The sequence below is a fragment of the Herpailurus yagouaroundi genome, unplaced genomic scaffold (genome assembly GCF_014898765.1).
Source record: "Herpailurus yagouaroundi ecotype Mexico unplaced genomic scaffold, PumYag 140, whole genome shotgun sequence".
NCBI classification, from domain to species: domain Eukaryota; kingdom Metazoa; phylum Chordata; class Mammalia; order Carnivora; family Felidae; genus Herpailurus; species Herpailurus yagouaroundi.
Window position 1 is genome coordinate 76604521 of NW_024412395.1, and position 25308 is coordinate 76629828.

The 25308-nt window shown below is 40.9% G+C and overlaps 2 protein-coding genes and 1 long non-coding RNA gene across 5 annotated transcripts in view; 1 reads left to right on the top strand and 2 right to left on the bottom strand.

The window, feature by feature from the left end:
* Nucleotides 1–826: 826 nt before the first annotated feature.
* LOC121030874 (uncharacterized) lies at nucleotides 827–25173 on the bottom strand. The gene is made up of 2 exons (XR_005790449.1): nucleotides 25126–25173; nucleotides 827–1236 (listed from the first exon to the last, which is right to left on the bottom strand). It is a non-coding gene; the product is annotated as an uncharacterized LOC121030874 (long non-coding RNA).
* Nucleotides 4046–15885, bottom strand: HSPD1 (heat shock protein family D (Hsp60) member 1). 3 transcript variants are annotated; one of them, XM_040475767.1, is made up of 13 exons: nucleotides 15502–15592; nucleotides 15140–15221; nucleotides 14392–14567; nucleotides 12983–13235; nucleotides 11101–11183; nucleotides 10492–10587; nucleotides 9879–9972; nucleotides 9448–9616; nucleotides 7558–7657; nucleotides 6059–6304; nucleotides 5236–5410; nucleotides 4773–4951; nucleotides 4046–4670 (listed from the first exon to the last, which is right to left on the bottom strand). In XM_040475767.1, the coding sequence occupies exons 3-13, from the start codon at nucleotides 14563–14565 to the stop codon at nucleotides 4518–4520; spliced, it is 1722 nt and encodes a 573-aa protein (XP_040331701.1). In that variant the 5' UTR covers nucleotides 14566–14567; nucleotides 15140–15221; nucleotides 15502–15592; the 3' UTR covers nucleotides 4046–4517. The 3 variants fall into 3 exon arrangements, with proteins under 3 accessions (XP_040331701.1, XP_040331700.1, XP_040331699.1); XM_040475766.1 differs by lacking the exons at nucleotides 15140–15221; nucleotides 15502–15592 and adding an exon at nucleotides 15718–15885; XM_040475765.1 differs by lacking the exon at nucleotides 15140–15221 and having other exon boundaries at nucleotides 15502–15629.
* The window catches only part of MOB4 (MOB family member 4, phocein), a 45226-nt gene continuing 35971 nt past the window's right edge, over nucleotides 16054–25308 (top strand). Inside the window, exons 1-2 of the mRNA XM_040475769.1 lie at nucleotides 16054–16157; nucleotides 16763–16927. Coding sequence (XP_040331703.1) covers nucleotides 16155–16157; nucleotides 16763–16927 — 168 coding nt within the window. The 5' untranslated portion in view covers nucleotides 16054–16154. The remainder of the gene's footprint in view (nucleotides 16158–16762; nucleotides 16928–25308) is intronic.

The window sequence follows — 25308 nt, forward strand, 5'->3', positions numbered from 1 at the left end:
GAGACAGAATCCCAAGCAGGCTCCGCGCTGCCGGCACATAGCCTGATGTGGCGCTCGAACTGAAACCAAGTCAGACACTTAGCCAACTAAGGCACCCACGTGCCCCTATTTTTAAAAGTTTTAAGACAGCAAGAGCGAGAGAGAGCACCAGCAGGGGAGAGGGGAAAGAGAGACAGAATCCCAAGTAGACTCTATGCTCAGCATGGAGCCCAACATTGCAGTCAATCTCACGCCCGTGAGATCATGGCCTGAGCCAAAACCAAGAGTTGGATGCTTGACTGACTGAGCCACCCAGGCGCTCCTCCATGAATGTTTTCTAATTGTTCATTTTTTTAATGCTTATTTTTGAGAGAGAGAGAGAGAGAATGTGCAGGTGGGGGAGGGACAGAAAGCAGGAGGCAGGTTCCAAAATGAGCTCTGAGCTGACATCAGAGAGCCTAATGTGGGGCTCGAACTCATGGACCACGGGATCATGACCTGAGCTGAAGTGAAGATGCTGAACCGAGCCATGGTTTATGGCAACAAGATCTCTTTAACATATTACAATTTTTTTTTTAAATTTTTTTTTCAACGTTTTTTATTTATTTTTGGGACAGAGAGAGACAGAGCATGAATGGGGTAGGGGCAGAGAGAGAGGGAGACACAGAATCAGAAACAGGCTGGCTCCAGGCTCCGAGCCATCAGCCCAGAGCCCGACGCGGGGCTCGAACTCACGGACCGCGAGATCGTAACCTGGCTGAAGTCGGACGCTTAACCGACTGCGCCACCCAGGCGCCCCAACATATTACAATTTTTTAAGTTTCCCTTAGGTCCCTTATGGTTTTTGCTATTCTCCTTCATGCTGAGGCTTGATTGTCTAATGGTTCATGTTTGTCCATTAATATTTGAAATCAAGATACTAAAAAGCTTATTGGCATTAATGTAGGGCACACTAATGAGTTTCACTGTCAGGTGACCAGGTGAGGCAGCATTTTCATTGGGGGACTCTCAAATGGCAGAATCTGTAAGTCTTTTCTGTTTTCCTGTATGATTCTATTTCTTGTCCCAGAGAAGTATAGGGGTGGAGAGAGGGAATAGAAATGCTTTCCTGCTAATCTGTAAGGTTAGTAACAGAGGGAAAAGGTAATTTCCCAATCTATCGATTCTCTGGCTGCAGGTTTCAGAGGGTTTTACAATTGCCTGATCCTCATTTAGGAGTTCATTCCAGGCTGCCTCTTTGGTTTAAGAGTTTAAGTTCTTCAAACCTGGTTTAAATCTGGGGTCTGCCACTTAATAGCTGAAGACTTTGTATAAGCTCTCACAGCCTGTTTACATTACATGTAGCATAGGTTTAATAAGTAGTCCCCAATCCAAGACTGTTTAGAGTTAATGCAGTACTACATTTAGTCTAAGGTCTACCACATAACACTATTTTCTTCCTCTCCTGTGCTCTCTTTAGACTGGTCATTCTAATAATCTTTTTTTTAATTTAAATTTTTTTTATTATTTTTTTGAGAGAACAGAGCCTGAGTAGGCAGGGGGGGTGGGCAAAAAGAGAGGGAGACACAGAATCCAAAGCAGGCTCCTGAGCAGTCAGTGCAGAGCCCGATGTGGGGCCTGAACTTGTGAACTGCAAGACCATGACCTGAGCCGAAGTCAGCCACTTTACCAACTGAACCATGCAGGCACCCCCCAATAATCTTTTAAAGTCCAGGTGTTTCTAGGGGCGCCTGGGTGGCGCAGTTGGTTAAGTGTCCGACTTCAGCCAGGTCACGATCTCGCGGTCCGTGAGTTCGAGCCCCGCGTCAGGCTCTGGGCTAATGGCTCAGAGCCTGGAGGCTGTTTCCGATTCTGTGTCTCCCTCTCTCTCTGCTCCTCCCCCGTTCATGCTCTGTCTCTGTCCCCCCAAAAAATAAATAAACGTTGATAAAGTCCAGGTGTTTCTCACCTCTTAGCTTTCCTTCTCATCACCTAGCTTGGCCTTTAAATTATTTTGGGGGGCACCAGGGTGGCTCAGTCGGTTAAGCATCAGACTTCAGCTCAGGTCGTGATTTCATGGTTCATGAGTTCGAGCCCTGGGTCAGGCTCTGCGTTGACAGCACGGAGCCTGGAGCCTGCTTTGGATTCTGTGTCTCCCTCTGCCCCTCCCCTACTCACACTCTCTCAAAAATAACATTAAAAACACTTATAAAATTTTTATTATTTTTTTAACGTTTACTTATTTTTGAGAGACAACACGAGCAAGGGAAGGGCAGAGAAGGAGACTCAGAATCTGAAGCAGACTCCAGGCTCCATGCTTTCAGCACAGAGCCCCACACGGGGCTCGAACCCACGAACAGAGAGATCATGACCTGAGCCGAAGTCGAACGCTTAACTGAGTTACGCAGGCACCCTGAGCTTGGCCTTTAAGATAATAAACTATATTGGGGCGCCTGGGTGGCTCAGTCGGTTAAGCGTCCAACTTCAGCTCAGGTCACAATCTCGCGGTCCGTGAGTTCGAGCCCCACGTCGGGCTCTGGGCTGATGGCTCAGAGCCTGGAGCCTGCTTCTGATTCTGTGTCTCCCTCTCTCTCTGCCCCTCCCCCATTCATGCTGTGTTTCTGTCTCAAAAATAAATAAAACGTTAAAAAAAAAAAAGATAATAAACTATATTAAATCCTTTCTCTAAGGTTTCTCTTTTGATACTGGTTTGCCTTTTGCTACTTATGTAGCTAAAACTACATTCTAGGCAAGTTGTATTCACTTAAAATGCCCATTATTTAGTCCCCTTTAATCTATGGTCATTCTTTTTCTAAACCAAGGAAAGCACAGGTATTCCTAGGTGCAGATTTCAAGTGACTTTGGCTTTTGGTCTGTGATGGACTTTATTATTCCTGTTTCTGCCCAAGCTTTGTCAACAAGGAGAGCACTGCCTCAATGCCTAGCTTCTACCAGTCTCTAAGCAGCAGCCCCAAGACCAAACCAAGTGGCGGGCAAGATCCTTCCCATCTAGAGCAGATTTACATTCTGTAGCCAAGACAGACTAGGTCCTTGGCACAGGTGAAGGCAGGAACTTAGATGTTGTTAGGCAAGATTTTGTTGCCTTCAACTCATAATATAGTAAATCTAGAAAGCAAAGTTACGTCTTGCAAATCATCCTGCCCCCAACATGCCCCACACCCAGGTACTATTTTAAAAATAGGCCACATTTCATGGTACCTGGGTGGCTCAGTAGGTTGAGTGTCTGACTTTGGCTCAGGTCATGATCTCACAGTTGAATGGTTTGAGACCCACACTGGGTTTTGCACTGACAGTACAGAGCCTGCTTCGGATTCTGCCTCCCTTTCTGCCCCTCCCCTGCTCACGCGCTCTGAAAAACAAACATTAAAAAAAAAAAAAAAACCACACACATTTCCATACTGTTTCCAGTATGGAAACACATTTCCATACTGTTTCCAGTGCATTGAGCCAAAAATCTGCTTTACATTCTTAAATAAAAGTGAAGACACTGGGCTGACCCCACCAAGCAAGGATGCCCTTCCTCACTGTCCATTATGCTCGAATGGCATACCTCCCTTTCCACTGAAGCACACCCTTCTACACACCCTGCCCTCCTCACTTGTGGGTACCCAACAGGAATCCATTTATTATGCTGACGGTTTGAAGCAGTAACTATAACCTCCACAAGAAATGACAAATTGCCCCTTTATGACCAGACCTCAACACATAAAATAGTGTCCACAGCAATCAGTTGTCACCTTTAAAAATTTCCATTACCATAGGGTGCCTGAATGGCTCAGTCCATGACCTCACCATTCATGGGTTCGAGCCTGGAGTGGAGCTGTGTGTGGACAGCTCAGAGCCTGGAGCCTACTTCAGATTGTGTCTCCCTCTCTGCCTTTCAAAAAGAAATAAAAAATATTAAAATTTCATTATCTACATAGTAATATAATTGTAGCAAAGAGAAACGGAAATATACTACATGCAGAAATGTTTTACACACTTGTACCAAATCCTACCCCTACCCCTCTTTGTCTATTGGCTTTCAATTTCTCTTATCTTCTAGGTCACGGAAAAGCTAACACAATTAAGTTTAAACAAATTTTTATTACACAAAGGTTGTCACATAATTGGATATTTCTCTACTTTGTACACAATTATTCTTACTCTCCACAGAAAGGCTGCTTCTTTTCATCTGGTGATGGCAAGCACTAAAATCCTGATTTTAACAGAATAATAGTAAAAATGCCTCAGTGATTTAAGTTGAAAGCAGTACATTGGTACATGGCTCTTGCATTCAGTTATCAGGAATGTACAAATGTCTTTTTATTCAAAAATACAAAATAAATTATCTGTAGGCATGGACAATGACAGCAGTAAACCATTATATGTTGTCAACTGAAACCAGTAACTGATGGTTATAGTGATTTTCTTAAACATCAGCCAGCCTTTTCTTCAGTCATTTCCTTCAACTGACTTCTCTGAAGTTATTCTTGAGGAGCACTGCCTTGAGCTTCCTCTCACAGTTCATTAACAATGGTAAAGCGCTATTCTAGGAATTAGAACATGCCACCTGCCATACCACCTCCCATTCCTCCCATTCCACCCATTCCAGGGTCCTTCTCTTCCTTAGGAATTTCGGTGACTACAACTTCTGCTGTAGTTAACAGAGAGGCCACTCCAGCAGCATCCAATAAAGCAGTTCTTACAACCTAAGGAAAAAATTTGATAAAATATTACCTTTATCCTTAGTAAAAAATAAGACTTAACAGAAGATTCTTGAAAGAATTTTTAGAAAATGGCCAACCATTTACCTTAGTTGGATCAATGATTCCCTTTTCTACCATATTCACAAAATCTCCAAGCATAGCATCATAACCAACTTCTGAGGAACTCTGCATAATTTTCTCAACTATCAATGATCCTTCAACACCTGCATTCTTAGCAATGGTCATTGCAGGAATTTTGAGTGTTCTCTTAATGATTTCTATACCTAAAGAAAACAAATTTTAGCAAATTTGGTTTCATTATTTTTTTGTAAAAATTACAACACAATTTGATACAGGGAAAACCCAACTGGGAAATTCCACAGGTCAAATCATTCCCCCCCAAGAGATGTGATTTCATCTTTCATCTGTCCTCCGATTATTAGTGTTATTCCTCCTTTGTTATACTGGTAATTGTTTTGTGATTTATTGTTCTATTTGATGGGCAACAATATTATTATAGCAGACTAAAATCACGCTGCAAATAAACTCATTTGTAAGGCAGTTTTACCAATTTTTTGATCTTCATTAGCTGGAGTTATTGAATCCAAGGCTGGAATGCACCGAAGCAGGGCACAACCCCCTCCCAGAACAATGCCTTCTTCAACAGCAGCTCGGGTAGCATTGAGGGCATCTGTAACTCTGTCTTTTTTTTCATTCACTTCAACATCACTTGTGCCACCAACCTAAGAGTAAAAGAATTCCAGTTAGTATGGGCTTCTCTGATTCAAGATGCTGGCTGGCAAGAGTCATTAAAAAGCACTGGATTTTTTAATTTACTTTTGAGAGCGAGCGAGTGAGAGACAGCGAGAGAGAGAGAGACACACACACACACTCAGAGGGCATGTGGGAGAGGCGCAGAGTAAGAGGCAGAGAGAGTCCTAAGCGGGCTCTGCACTGTCAGTACGGAACTGAATGTGGGGCTTGAACTCAAACCGTGAGATCATGATCTGAGCTGAAACCAAGAGTCAGACGCTTAACTGAGCCACCTACGTGCTCTGCACTGGGTTTACTTAAAAAACAAACAAAAAACACCAAAAAAAAAGACCATGTAAAAAAGGCTGCCTACTTGTTAAAAGTGACTGCATGACTAAACAGCTAATAGGGTGAGTACAGTGTCCTACATCAGTGCAGCGTCAGCCTGATCTTTAACAAAACATCTTGGTTTTAAGGAAAGAATATTCCAACAAAGAAATTTTGTATAATATATATCTCCATGATGAAGTTATTTCCCCAAACATTTTAGTTACATGGCCCTAGTGGGGAATACCACAGAAACAAAATCATTCTTGAGCTCAGAACCTAGGAAGCTCATTTACAACAACGAATCTTACCTTCAGCACAGCTACTCCATCTGAGAGTTTTGCCAGACGTTCATTCAGTTTTTCCTTTTCATATTCACTAGTTGTGATATCTAACTGTTCAATGATTTCTTGGATACGTTTTTCAATTTGAGCCTTGTCACCTTTTCCTTTTAAGAGCATGGCATCATCTTTGGTCACAATGACTTCTCCAACTTTTCCTAAGTCATGAGGCTGAACATCTTCAAGATTTAGAGTCAACCCTTCTTCTCCGAACACCTACAAAAACATTTAAAAATGAACCACTTGCAGCTTAGTTTTTCACTGTACCAAGTCTGTCAATAGTACATAACATGGGTGTTTTGATGAGAAAAACATCTTATAATACTGTATTTCTTTGAAACATGAGATTTTAAGATTAGGACTAGTCCAGAGAAGACTTGATTGAGTTTCCCACTGCATTTCCAACTTCTCAGTTAATCAAATTAACATTAGCTTTATTTTGAGGAAAGTATAAACTCAACTCCTCAAAGGTCATATTTTTGGTGATATTGGGACTGGACCTTAGGCCTAAACTCTTAAATCCTATGTGGTTTCTACAATATTTTATTAAAAAAATTTTTTTTTACTGTTTTTGAGAGAGAGAGCAAGAGAGAGGGAGGGAAGGGGCAGAGAGAGGAGAGGGAGACACAGAATCTGAAGCAGGCTCCAGGCTCTGAGCTGTCAGCACAGAGCCCGACCCAGGGCTTGAACTCACGAGCCGTATCACGACCTGAGCCAAAGTCGGATGCTTAACTGACTGAGCCACCCAGCCAATATTCTCAGAAACAAATTAGTCTTGGGGTGCCTGGGTGGCTCACTCGGTTGAGCATCCGACTTCAGCTCAGGTCATGATCTCGCAGCTTGTGAGTTTGAGCCCCGTGTCGGGCTCTGTGCTGACAGCTCAGAGCCTGGAGCCTGTTTCAGATTCTGTGTCTCCCTCTCTCTCTGTCCCAACCCACTCGCATTCTGTCTCTCTCTCAAAAATAAACATTAAAGGGGCGCCTGGGTGGCGCAGTCGGTTAAGCGTCCGACTTCAGCCAGGTCACGATCTCGCAGTCCGTGAGTTCGAGCCCCGCGTCAGGCTCTGGGCTGATGGCTCAGAGCCTGGAGCCTGTTTCCGATTCTGTGTCTCCCTCTCTCTCTGCCCCTCCCCTGTTCATGCTCTGTCTCTCTCTGTCCCAAAAATAAATAAATGTTGAAAAAAAAAATTAAAAAATAAATAAATAAAAAATAAACATTAAAAAAAAAATTAAAAAACAAAAAAACAAATTAGTCAAATAACCCTATTCTTGGGCTAGACTCATGGTAAGTTAGACAGGGGACCTTAGCAGTATTTAATCCAACCTATACCTCCTAAACGTCCAACATAAACACAAATTAATAGTTTAGATAATATCTGACCGTGAAAAATGTAAAATTTACCTGTAATAAACTTCAGACCTGGAAGTACAAAACATTAAGTAAACCAACATCACATTTATTTTACTTACTGCACCACCGGTAGCAATAGCCATATCTTTAAGCTGGTTCTTTCTATTGTCACCAAAACCTGGAGCTTTGACGGCTACAACCTGAAGACCAACTTTCAGCCTGTTAAGAACAGTTAATAAAATTCAGATTTAAATTTAAAAATGCTTATCTAGTTCTTAAGTTCTAAGTACTATGATTATTTAGGAAACATACTTTTTTTATTTTGAGAGAGAGCATGCAAACAGGGGAGGGGCAGAGAGAGGGACAGAATATGAAGCAGGCTCCAGGCTTCCAGCTGTCAGTGCAGAGCCCAATGGAGGGCTCAAACCCACAAACTGTGAGATCATGACCTGAACTGAAGTCAGACACTCAACAGATGGAGCCACCCAGGCGCCCCTGGAAACCACGCTTTTTACAATTTTTGGCTTTCTTACAACTTTTGGTCAAATTAAGACAGGAAAGGGCAATTTTCCATTCATCCGTATTTGCCAATATCCAATCACCTTCGTAATAAACTGACCTTACTTTCCAGTTAAACTAGACCCAGGAACAAAAATATTATCATAAGCAAAACACCTTTAACTATGACATAGTGATAAATATTTTATAATTTTCAAAAATCAGAAGAGTTAAATTTAAATTTTAAAATATTTAAATATTATAATTTGGGGATCTAATGAGCATTTACTACTGCTCTATGGGTTCCATTTAGTAGTAATCAAGTTACTACTACAGTTACAATTGAGCAAGCAGTGTTCTTAATCTGGTTCCTTCATAAATGTAAGTATTACTGATAATAACATTAAGCTCACCTGCAATTTTATCAGATACTGAATGCCTGGAATATATAATCAAAGAAATGTCCACTTGAGACCAGATAGTGAAACAGAAGGAATATATGGACACTAAAACAAAACTGGTCTATTAGAGCCAAATAAAAATCAGAGAGGTAAACTCTGATAATATGCCAAGAAAATCAAGACACCCAACTTTACAGCTACCAGTAAAGTTGTAGGTCTTTTGTTTTTTTATTTTGGTTTCAAATCCTACAATAAGACTCTTCAGATCCCAAAAAGCAAATTCAAGCTAACAAACATTCCAGGATAAGTAAACTCACTCAGAGCTTTTGGGTCAAGCCATGTAACTCTCCTACATACCTGTTTCATTTGTGCATTTCCATTATAATAAAATTGGAAATATTACTTTTAATATACCTCAATTCCAGGATTAGGAGCACATTTTAATGATGTCCTAAGGAGCGCCTAGCTGGCTCAGTTGGAAGAGCATGCAACTCTTGGTCTTGGGGTTGTGAGTTCGAACCCTACGTTGGCTGTAGAGATTACTTATTTTTTTTAATGCCCTAAGATTCTGTTTATAGCATTAAGTACCTGCCTTAAAGTCAAAAGTAATACATTATAGATTAAAAAAAAATTATCTTAACCTCAACTTATCTTAGATTGAGTGCCAATTTATTTCAGCCTATTAATTTTTTCTTTTAACAGATTATGTAAAATGCTGATAGCTAAATACACTTTGATCTAAGGCTTAGAAAATGATAGTTTACTTCTCATTCAAAATTGTAATTGTGAAAATATTTTTCCAGATAAAAAAACTTAGTCATTTCTTCTAAGCAACTGTAAACGTTCATAATAAAAAATGGACACCATACAAAATTAGGCTATCTTATGAGAAAGTTGCACAAAATACTATGGATTTTCACATAGAACCCATTCAAAAACAAAGAACCATTATAACTGGACCAAGAGTTCATGAAGCACACCTGTATCACACATAACTCTAAATACAAACACAAGTGGTTCAATGTGAGGGTACATAATAGAGATTTCAAACATCAATACAAAAAATTGCCTTTCATCTGAAAATGTAAACCAAACACCACTGCCTATTACCTATTCAGAACAAGTGTACTCAGAGCTTCTCCATCAACATCTTCAGCAATTATGACCAAGGGCTTACGGTGAGCATTGGCAATTTCAAGAGCAGGTACAATGGACTGGACACTAGAAATTTTCTTTTCACTCAACAGAACGTAGGCATCTTGGAATTCACATTTCTGCCCTGCAAAAACAAAAAACATTTTAAATCAATGTTAAAACATTAACAATATTTTGAAATAACTGCAATTTCTTTAAATGAAAAAGCTATAACCCAATTTCAGTACATTTCAAGTGACTACTGAGTTCATGTTTTTCCACTTTCATTTGTCATTTACAGTAACTTTTGGAATACATAAATTTATTTTCTTAGAAGTATGGCCTAATGCTTATAGTTCGACACATGACAAGCTCTATTTTTTTTTTATTTACTGACTTGCTCTTACCTTTTGATGTATTAATAAAGTATGGAGAAATATAACCTCGATCAAATTTCATGCCTTCAATAATTTCTAATTCATCATTTAGTGTTTTTCCATCCTATAACAAATCAAACAATTAGTTGTATGAATTTCATTAAAGAAACACAAAAATTTTTAATTATGGACCAGATTAGGAGACCCCATTGATCATAAAGGATCCAGGCAGAACTATGCAAATGCCCCAGGACATCCAACTCCCAATTCTGCAAAAACTTCAAAAATACATATTTGAATTTTTATATATCAATGTGTTATATATATATGCAACACACAGTTTGAATGTTTTATTTGGAAAACTGTTTTGATCACCAGACAACCCATACCAAGCTATCATAAAAAACACACTTGGGGCGCCTGGGTGGCTCAGTCGGTTAAGCGGCCGACTTCGGCTCAGGTCATGATCTCACGGTCTGTGAGTTCGAGCCCTGCATCGGGCTCTGTGCTGACAGCTCAGAGCCTGGCGTCTGTTTCAGATTCTGTGTCTCCCTCTCTCTGACCCTCCCCCATCCATGCTCTGTCTCTCTCTCTGTCTCAAATAAACATCAAAAAAAATTAAAAAAAAAAAAATCACACTTGCCTTTACTGTGATGACACCTTTCCTTCCAACCTTTTTCATTGCATCAGAAATGATGTTGCCAATTTCTTTATCTCCATTTGCAGAAATGGTAGCAACCTAAAACAATCAAGTTACTCTTCCAAGTTAAAAAGTTAAGGCCAGTGTTCTCAATCAACTCCCTTTCCTTTTCCTAGTAACTTCCAAATTGATAGTGTGTGTGGGAGATACAGTCTAACAGTTCTAAGGAAGTGTTGGTTCTGTTTTCAATTATCATTTGGCTACATTGTTTTTAAAAGATATGACAAACATACAACCACCCTTAAAAAAAAAGACTCCCCCCACACCCCGAAAAAGTGATAATATTCTAACATGACAAAAACTATGTACCTTTTGACAAATGACTAAAGAACGTTTTCCATACAAAAAAAAAGGAGTTTTACTCAGAGCCATATAGAACTAAAGTGACAGCCCACCAAGACTCCAGCTATGGTCACTGCATTATTTTCAAATGTTATTTGGCAGTAAGAAAAATGCTTTCAATGTTAGTGACTGGTTAGTGTTGTTATTCTAACACTGGTATGTGATTACAGAATAAAATCACGTTTATTGTAAAATATGACAACTCCTTACCTGAGCAATTTCTTCAGGGGTTGTCACAGGTTTAGACTGCTTCTTAAGTTCAGCAATTACAGCATCAACAGCTAACATCACACCTGATTTAAGAATAAATGCCATTAACAATGCTTATTCTCTCATGGTTCCTTGTCAAGTAAAAATTCCAATTCATATTAAATGCTTTAATGTGTTAATACAGCCTAAACAATACTTCTGGGCTGGCACTTCTCCTAATCACATGGAGTTGGATGGTGCACACTCAAACAGGAAGTCTGATAAATGAAGAACCAGGTCAAAATTATTCTGAAAACTGTACTAAGGAAAAAAAAACTATGGTGTATAATTTCAAGAATCTCACCATTCAACTCATTCTGTGTAAACTATTCCCAGTCCAATCATGTTGCAGGTTTCCTTCCAACAGGGTCACCCAACATTTCTCTCAATTGAAAATAAGGGATTATGCCCCTACAGGTTGTTTTTCATTTTGAGAGAGAATCCCAAGTAGGCTCTGCAGTGTCAGCAGAGCCCGACTTGGGGCTTGATCTCACAAACTGTGAGCCAAAACCAAGAGTCAGATGCTTAACCGACTGAGCCACCCAGGACCTCTATACCCCTACAGGTTTTAATATCTGAAATCTCCTCCTTTAATATGTAATTATAAATAAAATACTTAACAGTCAACAGCAGCACAGTATGGATTTATGAGAACCTCATTTTGTTCAACTGGGATGAGTGCTGGCTCTTCCCTTTATTTTGTTTTTTTTTTTTTGGGGGGGGACAGAGAGAGACAGAGCATGAACGGGGGAGGGTCAGAGAGAGAGGGAGACACAGAATCGGAAACAGGCTCCAGGCTCTGAGCCATCAGCCCAGAGCCTGACGCGGGGCTCGAACTCACGGACCGCGAGATCGTGACCTGGTTGAAGTCGGACGCTTAACCGACTGCGCCACCCAGGCGCCCCTCTTCCCTTTATTTTGATAAAGGGTAACTTCAAGAAATAAATCCAAAGAAAGGCATGTAGTAACAATCACTTTCTCAGGGAAGTAATTTTAATAAACTCAATTAACATTTGTCCATGATTTATATTCAAACTGCTTTTAATGAAACATTTATTTGTACCTTAAACACTGAAATAGATGGGATGCTGATACATCAGTGTGCTGGGATGCCAATTCTGACAAAATTGTTAATGGCACCCCACTTTACTCTCAAGTCTTCTCTAATTTGGACAGTAACACACCCTATAGATAAGCAGCAATTACATTTTCAAGATACAAAAAATCAAGTTTTAGTACACAGCAGTGACAGGACTAATTAACAGCAGTGACAGGACTTAAGTTTGTATCACCATGAAGCTCATGCTAAGGAGATCTTTAAATGGTGGCCTAGTTTCCCAAAGCAAGCAATAATGAACAAAATGAAGACCAATAATGCATTATGTGCTGTTAAGAGGCAAAAACAAAACAAAACAAAATCCTGCTTTTATGTATACACACACACTAAATTTGACGTCCTGGATGAATGATATAGTTTGTTTAGCCCTACTCTGTAAAATAGTAAAACTGTTTAATACTCTCTCCCTGCTCTAATCCCCACAAGTTTACTATCCTCAAGGTATACAGAACATATTGTATCTTCCACCAAACTGTTCCTTTGGGTGGCGGGGGGAAGAGGGGGTTTGGGGGGGTCTCTAGACACAGGGAAGGGAAGGACAACAAAGAATGTCTTAGTCCTATTTCTCTGAATGCCTAGCATAGTACCCATCACATAAGCCAGGCATCCAATTGCTATTTGCTGAAGAAAAACTCCACGTAAGATTGTTTTTAAGAGAAAGGAGAAATAAGAATCAACTTTCTAAGACACTTCAAAACACTGTGGTGACAATGAAGACATTCCTACCTCTCCTGATTTCCACTGGATTAGCACCTTTGCTAATCTTCTCGAAGCCTTCCTTGGCAATAGAGCGTGCCAGGACAGTAGCAGTAGTGGTGCCATCTCCAGCCTCTTCATTTGTGTTATTGGCAACGTCTTGAACAAGTTTAGCGCCAATATTTTTATATTTATCTTTTAAATCAATTGACTTTGCAACAGTCACACCATCTTTTGTTACTTTGGGACTGCCCCAACTCTGTTCAATAATCACTGTTCTTCCCTAGAATTGCAGAGAAAAAAAAAAGTGACAAAATCACATACTCTCTAAGTACTATTTAGCGTAAAACAGGAACTTTTAATAAAAAAGTAGTTACTTGAAAGCCTCCACACAAACTGTCATTATTTAATCAGATCTGCAGCATGTAATTTCAAAGGCAGGTTCATCAGTGTTCTTAGGTTACAGACAAAGTGACCTCTCTGTTGCCAAGTGTATAACTTTGGATGATCTTTTATGGAAGATATAGATCCTAGACTGAAAGATGTTATCTCATAAAAAAACAAAAACACAAGATAAACCAAATCAGTTTGGTAGATAATAAAATGTCAGAATACTCTTCACATAATTTATAGTTTTGTCTGGTGCCTGCTGTCTTTGAAAATAATGTGAAACTTATTTTTAAACTTGCTTTAAAATTTAGTTACTAAAATACTAGCAGCAAGACAAATACAGTTCACTCTTCCAAGGCTGGTTCAATGTTAAATCTCAAACACAGTACAAACAGTACTGGCAGCTTCTAGATTTGAATTAAAGGTGCTACTTGTGAGGCAGGCAAATGCCATTTTATATACTACATATGACTACTTTGATACTGGAACCGTTAACCTGAAATCACGCATCACTACACTTGTGCATCATCTTCAAAAGCCTCAAGTTATGTTTTTACTCCTCACCAACCTCTTTAAGTTAAAGAAGATTTAACATTTTAAATGGGCTTTGGAAGACAATGAACAGCAGAAAAGTAAAACTAGTACCTACAAACACATACTTGAGGTATTACTGGAGCTAAATTACACACTAACGTCAATATTTGATACTAACTACTGGGAAAAAATCCAAAACTTAAGCAGGCAAGCAAGATTAATTCTACTTTCCGTTTAGGAACCCACCTTGAGTTGTGAGTTACCACTGGATTACATCACACGTCATATGAAATAAAGTTTCCCGAATTTGAAAAAAAAACTTAAGCTTTAACACCGTTAAATCAAGTTAAAAAAAAAAAAAAAGATTAAGCGGTAATTTGGAACTCTTTTATGTAAACTGGGATTTCTCAACAATGGAGACTAAAGTATTTACTGTCTATGTGACATCATTAAAATATTATTCCTTAATTCAGAATGCTATAAATTGTAACACAATAAAATAAAAATATTGATACCTTTGGCCCCATAGTAACAGCTACAGCATCAGCTAAAAGGTCTACACCTTGAAGCATTAAGGCTCGGGCATCTGCACCAAATTTTACATCTTTGGCATAGGCCCGAGTAAGATGAGGAGCCAGTGCCCTGGACACTGGCCTAATTTGGCGAAATACTGCGGGTAATCGAAGCATTTCTGTTGGGGGGAAAACAATCAGATTATCAGTACATTTATACTAGCACTATCCGTGGTGCATTACAGCACAACATAAACATGACACCTGTACACCACAAAACAAGAAATGTTAGATATAAGCTGTATTGATCCCTGCCCTACACGCGGCCCACGTTAACATAGGTTCAAACACCAGCTACTAACGTAAGCTTGAAGAGGCCGCTCCCACGCCTAACCTAGAGAACTAGCACAAAGTACACCATGTCAGTGAATCCCTACGGCCACCTACCCCAGCCGCTAAAAACAAGTTAATCTTTCACCGCTAAAATAGCCTCCTGAGCAAAAGTGCTCCTAAAAAACCCAAATCTGCAGGAAGGGGTAAGTTATAAACCAGAATGACCAAGGGAAAAAAAATAGTCCGGACGGTGCAAAAATCCGTTTAGTAACAGGAGTCTTTGTATCTACTCAGGGCTACTGTATCCAACTATCCGCAGGGCCGCGATGCTGGGGGCCAAGGCCCGGCTCTCTACGCCCAACCCCACGTGTCTGTTTTTAGGACGCCCTCAGCAAGGTCAAGGGTGGAGATGCCGTACCCCAGCTGCCCACGGGGCCAAAATCGGTTCCCACGCGGCTGCGACCACCCTCCCGGGGGCCCTACAGTCGATCAGGACAGGGCTGCAACGAGTGCCCACGTGAATATACGCCCCCGATTGCATACAAACTACCGGGCAAGCCCTCCCCCCTGCGCCCTGCCCGGGACAGCAATCCACGCCGCACGTGATGGGCACCGACATGGACCCGTAAGGCCTGGCCCGGCGGGTCCGGGCCTGCGGCGCCGTAAGGAAGCCCTGGCTCTTCCCTTCCGGCTCAATCAGGCAAGACCGCAGCGGACGGGGAAAGGCCCGGCTCCCGGGTCCCAGGCGTCTGGGAGAGGCGGCGCGGGGCGGCCGTATACCTGCGGGGCAGCGGCAGGGCGTGCGGACGATGAGGCAGGCCGTCGGAGGCGAGTGAGGGACAGAGTGCACGGCGCACACGGCAAAGAGCCCGTATCCCCTCCCTCCGCCGCTTCCCCCCGCCCCGCGGCACCGCGTGCGCGGGCTGCGCCCACCCCTTCCCCTCCACCGGGGCCCCGCAATCGGCAGTCGCCGCGCCCAGCTCCGCCCCTCCCTATCCGCGCAGGGCCAGGCAAGTGAGCTCAGCCCTCCCAGTCCGGCTTAGGCTAGTTCCCGGGCTGTACTCGGTTCGAGAACTTTCCGGGAAGCGCTGCGCTCTCTGTGGGTCAAGGTTCAGAGCGCGTCATTTCCGGGAGAGGGGCGAAGAGCTAGTACTTTCACCCCGGCAGGCGGCCTAGAAAAGCCTAGAAAGAACTCCTCTCTTCTTCCGCCTCCCCGTCTTCGCGTCAGTGGCCGGCGCACAACTCTCGGGACGAATCGCGCGGCGCGCTGGTGCAGCCACCCTCCCTTGCGGGGAGGAGCGGGGGGCGGGAGCAAGCGCGCCTGCGCGTTGGGAGGCCTTTTCCCACGTTCACGTGGCCCGGGGGTCGGACTGCGGGTCTCCTTGCGGCGGCGGCAGCTCCAGAGCAGAGTAGGAACTGCGGTGGCCAGAGTCATGGTGAGTCTCGCGTGGCCTGGAGGACGAAGAGGCCTTCTCTGCCTATAGCGCTCGGATACCCGGGTGTTTCTTTGCAGGCCTACCGGGAGGGGTAGGGGTCACTTAGTGACCCGCGCCCGAAGTAACCCTGGAGAGGCGAGGCCCACTAACCCCTTTTATTTGCCAAGGGCTCTGCACGCGTGTACCCCGCATGCTTGTGGGCCCGGGGGCGGGAACCCGGACTCGGGCGCAGCTGCGGACCCACTTCTGCGAGATCTTTGTGGGTGGGTAGTATCTTGAAAAGCGTGGCTCCAGGCAAAGGGGTTGACTTGAGTTCTGTGAAATTTTCCAGAACAATTGAGGTAGGAAAATATTTGACCTTGGGATAAACTAGGGTTACTCTTAAAGCTGTCTGCTGACCGGAGAAGCAGCAACGACCCCCCTAACACACACGGAATGGAAATTAAACTCGGCGGGTAGAGCAAAACATTCAAATAGTTTTCTTGAACGAATAATTGGAGTTTTGGCGTTAATTTTGAAAGCCACACGTGCTTTTTGATGTGTAACGCATAGAACATAATCACATACTGCTTTTGTTTTTAAACTTAATACTCCTTTTTTTACAGGCAGGACAAGCGTTTAGGAAGTTTCTTCCTCTCTTTGACCGAGTTTTAGTTGAAAGGAGTGCAGCCGAAACTGTAACCAAAGGAGGCATTATGCTTCCAGAAAAATCGCAAGGAAAAGTTTTGCAAGCAACAGTAGTAGCTGTTGGATCAGGCTCTAAAGGAAAGGTAAATGGGGCTAAAGTGCAACTAGTGTTGTATGGAGGAGAAAAAAATTCTTGGTGGTTATTAAAGGTAGTCTCTTAAATAGCTTTGTGTTTTCTTCAAGATCGTTCCCTAATTCAGTCATGTCTGATATGCCGCTTTTAACGAAAATGATTATGTAAAATAAAGTTGCTTATTTTGTAGGATGGAAGAGTTCCAGAGTATTAAAATCAGTAGCCATTTGGTAGCTGAGTATGACCAGTGTTTTCTTTAAATTCTAAATTTTGATTAAAGCAAAAAATTCCTCAAGATGATCTGTGAGTTCTTTGACTAGTTGAGGGGAAATTTAAACTCTCGATCTAACCTCTAACGCTGTAATTGCCCTAATCTTTTTAACCATTTTTGGCCTTAGTTGGCATACTTTCGAAAAGAACTGGTTGGATCTAGCCTTAATAGTTATTCTCCAGTAACTGGTTAGACCTCAGACCTGAAAGTCAGCCAGAATACACAATACATGCCTTTGGGGTCAAATACATTAATTGCATTCATTGTTCCAGTTGCCCCTAAGAAAGTTCTAAGAACAGCTGTCCCAGAGTCAGGAATAGGAAGTCTCTGGGGAGTGGGCACTATGCTGCAGTCTCTTCTTAAATTTTTACTTTAATGAAAAGGATATTGAGTCACAAAAGAAGTATATGTTCCAAATTCTGGAAACTGCTCTTGAATTTTTGTGTTGGAAGAAGTTAAAACATGACATCTGTATATTTGGTCTTAAAAACTGATTTATATAGTCTAGAAGTTAATATTTAATAGTTAAAAAATAAGTTAGCTTTCCAGTATAACTCGTTGAACTTTACACTGAAAGCAGGTTTTGGTGTAAGCTCCAGGTATGCATTATTTCAAAGTGTAATTCTACAGTGATATTTTTGAGTGAACTACGATTATAATGTAAATCATATCACTTGGCCACTAAGTCCTTTTTTAACACTTGATTTGAATGAGCACATTTGATTAATAAAAGTTAGGTGTAAGTTTTTGGTGATCTAGATGTCTTTACTAATAAATATTCTTATTTTCTTAAGGGTGGAGAGATCCAACCAGTCAGTGTGAAAGTAGGAGATAAAGTTCTTCTCCCAGAATATGGAGGCACCAAAGTAGTTCTAGATGACAAGGTGTGTAAATTTAATATTTCCTATAAGTTAAGTATTTGTTATTAGTTTTCTTAACTAATGGTTTTCTTTATTTGCAGGATTATTTCTTATTTAGAGATGGTGACATTCTTGGAAAGTATGTAGACTGAAATCATTATTGAAATGGCATGAAGTGAAGCTGCCCATTCCAGTGAAGTTGTGAAATCTTTCATCATGTAAATAATTTTCATGTCTCTCTTTTATAATAAACTAATGGTATCCAAACTAATGATATCCAGTGTCTCTAAAATTTAGTTATAGTGTATTGATCTAAATATTACCAAATAAAAATGCATAAATGAGTGGTTAATCTTTATTTGGTGATTTTTTTTAGGGTTTTTTAGGGTTTTTAAGATTTTTTAAGATTTTTTAGGGTTCTCCAGTATGTTTTTTTTTCCCCAAGTAACTTACAGAGAATTCTGGGAAATATGCACTCTAGCTTTCACATTGAACTTAGATTACAGAAATTACGCTAATACAGGGGCACCTGCGTGACTCATTTGGTTAAGCATCCAACTTCAGCTCCAGTCATCTCATGGTTCTTGAGTTCAAGCCCTGCATCTGGCTGGCTGCTGTCAGATCCCGATCGAGATCCCCTGTCCCCTTCTCTCAGCTCCTCCCCCGCTCGCACTCACTCACTCTCTCTCAAAAATAATAAAAAGATTATGCTGACACAAAACCATGGATTTACACTTATGTTTTAAAAAATAGCAATATTCAGGGGTGCCTGGGTGGCTAGGTCAGTTAAGCATCTGACTTTGGCTCAGGTCATAATCTCACGGTTGGTGAGTTCTATACAGACGGCTCAGCCTGGAACCTGCTTCAGATTCTGTCTCCCTCTTTCTGCTCCTCCGCTGCTCACACTGTCTCTCCCTCTCTTTCAAAAATAAGTGAACATTAAAAATTTTTTTAAGGTATCATTCTAATTTCATATATAACAAGCTTTTATTAAAGTATACTTTATCATTTATAGAATCTAGTGTTTAAATGTCTTGTTTCTGAAGTATTTAGAGAAACTTAGTGAACATTTCCAGTTTTTAAAACTTTGTACTATTATTTGCTTTGAAAAAAGTCCATGGCAAGGTTTTATGGCTACCGTTGGTTGAGTGCTTTTTATGTGTCAGGTGCTGTGTGATAGTGTTTATAGCCAAGGCCTCAGGAGCATTTTTCTGGGTACTGGCTACTGTTGTGGGTACTTGGTGTGTGTCAATTGGTGTAATCTTTCAACAATGCTGTGAGCTAGGTACTATCCTGCATCTGGAGGAAGGTAAGGCGCACGCACACAGGTTAAGTAATAACCAAGCACGCTCCGTAGGAAGTGGCAAAGCCAGGATTTTGATATAATCAGTCCATCTCCAGATGCTGCTGACCAGAACTTCACCTGTGGCTGTTTTTGTCAGATAACTAAGCAGTTGACATACATTACTTCTGCTTGATAAACCACTGTGGTATCAGGGTTGGGTGGTACTTGAGTGCTAATTATTGGTATTTAGTATATAATTTGTTGAATTTAACAAATAGGAAACAGCTGAACAAACAGCTTGATTTTTTTTTTTTTTTTTTTTTTTTTAGTAATAGCAGCTAGGGAAGGTTAAGATTGGAACCCAAACAGTCCTACCCCAAACTTGATTACCAACTCCTAAACTTATCTCTCAGACCAGCTGTTCTTGGTGGTCAAATTTATTTTCTAGATCAGTCTGATTTTTTTTTTTTTTTTTTTTAATTTTGAGAGAGACAGACAATGCGAGTGGGTTAGGGGGCAGAGAGAGGGAGACTCAGAAGTAGAAGCAGGCTCCAGGCTCTGGACTGTCAGCACAGAGCCCAAAGCGGGGCTCGAACTCATGAGCTGTGAGATCATGACCTGAGCCAAAGCCGGACGCTCAACCGACTGAGCCACCCTGGCATCCCAGTGATCATGTTTTAAAGATATGCCCTATATTTGTCTTGTGGAATTGAAAGCTAACTGAAATTGTAAATGGCATGCAATAATAGTGTCAACTTTTGGTCATGTCCTCATCGGGCAAGTATGTGAATATTTACATTAATGTAAGTGTCATTGGTATACTAGGGCTTAATTTTTGTCATACTAAGATAAAAATTATGATTGAAAGCTCTATTTACAGTATCGGAGCGGGTCATCAGTGTCCTACTGTGCCCTAGGCACAGCTAGATAATGTGCTTTGCTCTTAAAACCTTGTTGAGCTCAGATGTCCTGGTTTTACCAATGACAAAACTGACTCAGAGGAGATGAGGAAACTTGTTCAAGGCTACGTGGCTGGTAAATAGTAGAGTTAGTAATCCAGTCCAGAGGCCATGGCTTTACCATTTCCCAATTCTGTTTTTTGAACACCCAAGCGAATGAGTTTTGAGATCCCAAGGCGATAATTTCCAAACCTTGGTTCATTCTTAGAATTACCTGGTGTATTTAAAATTTCAGGGCTCCATAGGGGCTCCCGGGTGGCTCAGTCAGTAGGTGTCTGACTTCGCCTCGGGTCATGATCTCACTGTCCTTGAGTTCAAAAGCCCCACATCGGGCTCTCTGCTGACAGCTTAGAGCCTGGAGCCTGCTTCGAATTTCTGTGTCTCCCTCTCTCTTTGCCCCTTCCCCCACTCACACTCTCTCAAAAAAATATTTTTTAAAAAAATTTCAGGGCTCCATTTATAACCTAATTTAGAAGGATGGGGGAATTTTTTTGTATCCATTTTGTCCCATAATGCTTCTCTAGCAGAATTGCTTAAAAAAAAATAATTTTAGGTTGTGAGATTATATTGGGAATTAATAGGGAAAAGGATTTTGGCATGAGAAATTTGGGTGAAAATAATGGTGTTGAGGGTGGGGAACTGTGTTTCACAATAATATGTTGTCATTTACCCTTTGATCAAACAAAAATAGTGAAGAATTAAAGGTAAAATTCCAACGGGAATTTTTGTGATAATGCTATTCTTGAGCATTTCCAGGCACTGTTCTAGGCATTTAACATAATCTGGTTTAACTGCATGTAATCCTAGCAGCTCTGTGAGGCAGATACTCGTTTCCTCATAGGTGAAAGAATAACTTGCTCAGGTTGACACCATTTTTTTTTTTAAAAATTAATATTTATTTATTTTAGAGAGAGAGAGACAGTGTGAGCAGGGGAGGGGCAGAGTGAGAGGGAGACACAGAATCTGAAGCAGGCTCCGGGCCCTGAGCTGTCAGCACAGAGCCCAATGCAGGGCTTGAACTCATGAACCGTTAGATCGTGACCTGAGCTGAAGTCAGCCACTTAACCGGCTGAGCCACCCAGGTGCCCCAGGTGACACCAATTTTAAGTCATAGTTAGGGATTGAACTCAGATTTGTTTGACTTAAAAGCATGGCTTAAACTATTCTCCACAAAAAATTTGGGAAATTGATAATAAAATTCCCAGGGAGCTATTGTGTTGTATGAGCATTACCATTAAGATTGTTTTCCCTCCTATTAGGTAGAAAATGTATGTTTTACAAAGATTTTTATTTAAAAAGTTGGGATTATAAGATTTCACTTCTATTTTATTGTTCTATTTATGTAAGAACACAACATGAGATTTACCTTAACAGATTTTTAACTTACAATACAGTATTTTTAATTATAGGCATAGGGTTATACAGCACATCTCTAGGACTTTTTCGTCTTGCTTATCTGGATCATTATGTCTTGATTAGCAGTTCCCCATTTCCCTCCTCTCCCTAGTTCTTGGCAACCACCATTCTACTCTGCTTCTATGAGTGACTATTTTAGATAAGTCATAAATGGAATCATGTAGTATTTGTTGTGTGTTTGAATATTTCACTTATAATGTCCTCAAGGTTTAGTCATGTCACATTGCAGTATTTCCTTGTTTAAAGCTGAATAATATCCCATTGTATCTATATGCCATATTTATCCATTCTTCTAGTGGATGAACATTTAGGTTGTTTCCACATCTTAGCTCTTGTGAATCGTGCTGCAATTATGGAAGTGCTACCATCTCTTAGAGATTCTGATTTCAATTCTTTTGGACAAATACACAGAAGTGGGATTGCTAGATAGGACTACAGTATTTGTTTTTAAAGACTTTTTTTTTTTTTTTTTTTTTTTTTAAAGTAATCTCTATACCCAACACGGGGCTCCAACTCACAACTCCAAGATCAACAGTCAACATGTTCCTTGGGGTGCCTGGGTGGCTCAGTCGGTTAAGCATCTGACTTCAACTCAGGTCATAATCTCATGGTTCGTGAGTTCAAGCCCCACATCGTGCTCTGTGTTGACAGCTCAGAGCCTGGAGCCTGTTTCAGATTCTGTGTCTCCCTCTCTCTGCCCCTTCCCCACTTGCTCTCTCTCTCTCTCAAAAATAAACATTAAAAAAAGGGAAAAAAAGAGTCACATGTTCTACTGACTGAGCCAGCCAGGTGCCCCCCTATTTTTTTTAAAGCTTATTTATTTATTTCTTTTGAAGGGTAGGGGTACCAGCAGGGGAGGGACAGAGGAAGAGGGAGGGAGAGTCCCAAGCAAGCTCCATGTTGTCAGCGCAGAGGCCAACATGGGGCTCGATCTCACAACCCATGAGACCATGACCTAAGCTAAGATCAAGAGTTGGATGCTTAGCCGACTGACCCACCCAGGCACCCACCTCTGCATCTTTTTTTTTAAGCTTATTCATTTTAAGAGAGAATTCCAAGCAGGCTCCGCAGTGTCTGTGCAGAGCCCAGTTGAACTCATGAATTGTGAGATCATGACCTAAGCCCAAATCGAGAGTCGGCCTAACAGACTGAGACACCCAGGCATCCCTCTATTGTTAATTTTTTGAGGAACTTATATACTGTTTTGCATAGTGGCTGCACCATTTTGCATTACTACCAACCAACATGGATCATAAGGTTTTATATATTGGAGGTACTAACTTGTTATATTTGTCCTAGTTTGATGTGCAGGTTTTTGTAGCTACTCAAATCTCATTCTTGTAGTTTTTTCTTTTGAACATTTAATTAATCCATAATTTATTTACTGTAGGGTCTACATATCTGACTTTTATTTTGTAAGTAATGATTAGCTTGTCTCAGCTTTATTATTTGTTTTTACCCACCACCACTCCCCACCTTGAAGTTTGAGGTAACATCTTTATTATACATTAAATCTTTAAGTCTATTCCTGGGTTTTATAGGATTGTCCCATTGATTTCTCTATTCTACCACATTGTATTCAATATAAATATAAACAAACTTTTGTATTCAAGTTTGATATTTGATAAGACAAGTCTTCTCTGTACTCTTTCAACAATGCACAAACTGGTTATGAACACTTTTAACCTTCTTGATAAGGACTGCCAGATTGCTCTCCAGAGTGATACCAAATCATGTCTCTTCCAGCAAGTTAATTGCTGTTTTCACTGTACCCACAACAAAATAGAGTTTTGAACTTCTGATTAAAAAAGATTTTTTTTTTTAATGTTTATCTTTGAGAGAGAGCAAGCGAGTGGGGGAGGTGCAGAGAGAGAGGGAGACACAGAATTGAAAGCAGGCTCCAGGCTCTGAGCTGTCAGCACAGAGCCCTTTGCAGGGCTCAAACTCATGAATCCTAAGATCATGACCTGAGCTGAAGTCAGTCGCTTAACCAACTGAGCCACCCAGGTGCCCCATTTAAAAAAAAAAAAAAAAAATTGTTTTTAATGTTTTGATTTATTTATGTGGAGAGTGTTTACATGGTTTCTTTTGCCATTAAGCAACTTTATTTTTTTAAAAAAAAATTTTTTTTTTCAACGTTTATTTATTTTTGGGACAGAGAGAGACAGAGCATGAACGGGGGAGGGGCAGAGAGAGGGGGAGACACAGAATCAGAAACAGGCTCCAGGCTCCGAGCCATCAGCCCAGAGCCCGACGCGGGGCTCGAACTCACGGACCGCAAGATCGTGACCTGGCTGAAGTCGGACGCTTAACCGACTGCGCCACCCAGGCGCCCCAGCAACTTTAAAGAGAAAGCCTAATCAAATCTAAGCTCTGATCCTGTGTTGCTTACATACTAGTTATGTGACATGTGACAAATCACATAGCTCCTCTTAGTTTAAGAATTAATTGTAAAAGGAGGGCACCAGACATCCCTTAACATTTTGAGTCAGGCCTCTTACTTTTTTTTTCTTACATTATTTAAAAGTAGATAACATTCATGTAGTTAAAAATTCAAAAGGATATACACTGAAAAGATACACAGTGAAAAATATCTTCCCTTCCCTGTCCCCCAGCCACACAGTTCCATCCTTAGAGGTACCTAGTGTTACGATTTATATTTTGAGGGATATTTTATGTATACATTGTGTGTGTGTGTGTGTGTGTGTGTGTGTGTATGCATGCAAGGACATGCATATATACATGTCATGTATGTGAAATACCTTTTTTTTTTTCAAGAAATAACATTCCATATATACCATTTGGCACCTTTTTTGTATTAACAAATTGGAATTAATCTATAAAGTACATAAGGAGCTTCTTAAAATTCTCGTTATAGCCATATAATGTTCTATTATATGGATGAGCCATAATTTAAGCATTCTCCACTGATGAATATTTATTTGTTTATAAATGTTTATTTTTGTGAGAGAAGGGACATAATCCCAAGCTCTGCTGTCATCACAGAGCCTGACACAGGGTTCGAACCCATGAATCAATAGATCATGACCTGAGCTGAAATCAAGAGTCAGGTGCTTAATTGACTGAACCACCCAGGTGCCCCTCCACTGATGGATATTTAAATTCTAGTCTTATGCTATTAGAAACACTTCTGCACTGAATAAAATTTTTGCATATATTATTTAGCACATGTGAACAAGTATATTTTTAAGACAAATTCCTAGACATGTAATTGCTATGTCAAGGGGTATGAGGATTTTGATCATATATGTGTATACACACGCATGTCTCCAAGTTGCCCTTCATAGAAGTTCTATCAATTAACAGCCTAACAGCAATGAATGAGACTGATTTCTTCCCACTCTCAATAATACAGGATGTTATAAAGGTTTTATTTTGCCATTCTTAAAATTTTACTTTTGGGGCGCCTGGGTGGCGCAGTCGGTTAAGCGTCCGACTTCAGCCTGGTCACGATCTCCCGGTCCGTGAGTTCGAGCCCCGCGTCGGGCTCTGGGCTGATGGCTCAGAGCCTGGAGCCTGTTTCTGATTCTGTGTCTCCCTCTCTCTCTGCCCCTCCCCCGTTCATGCTCTGTCTCTCTC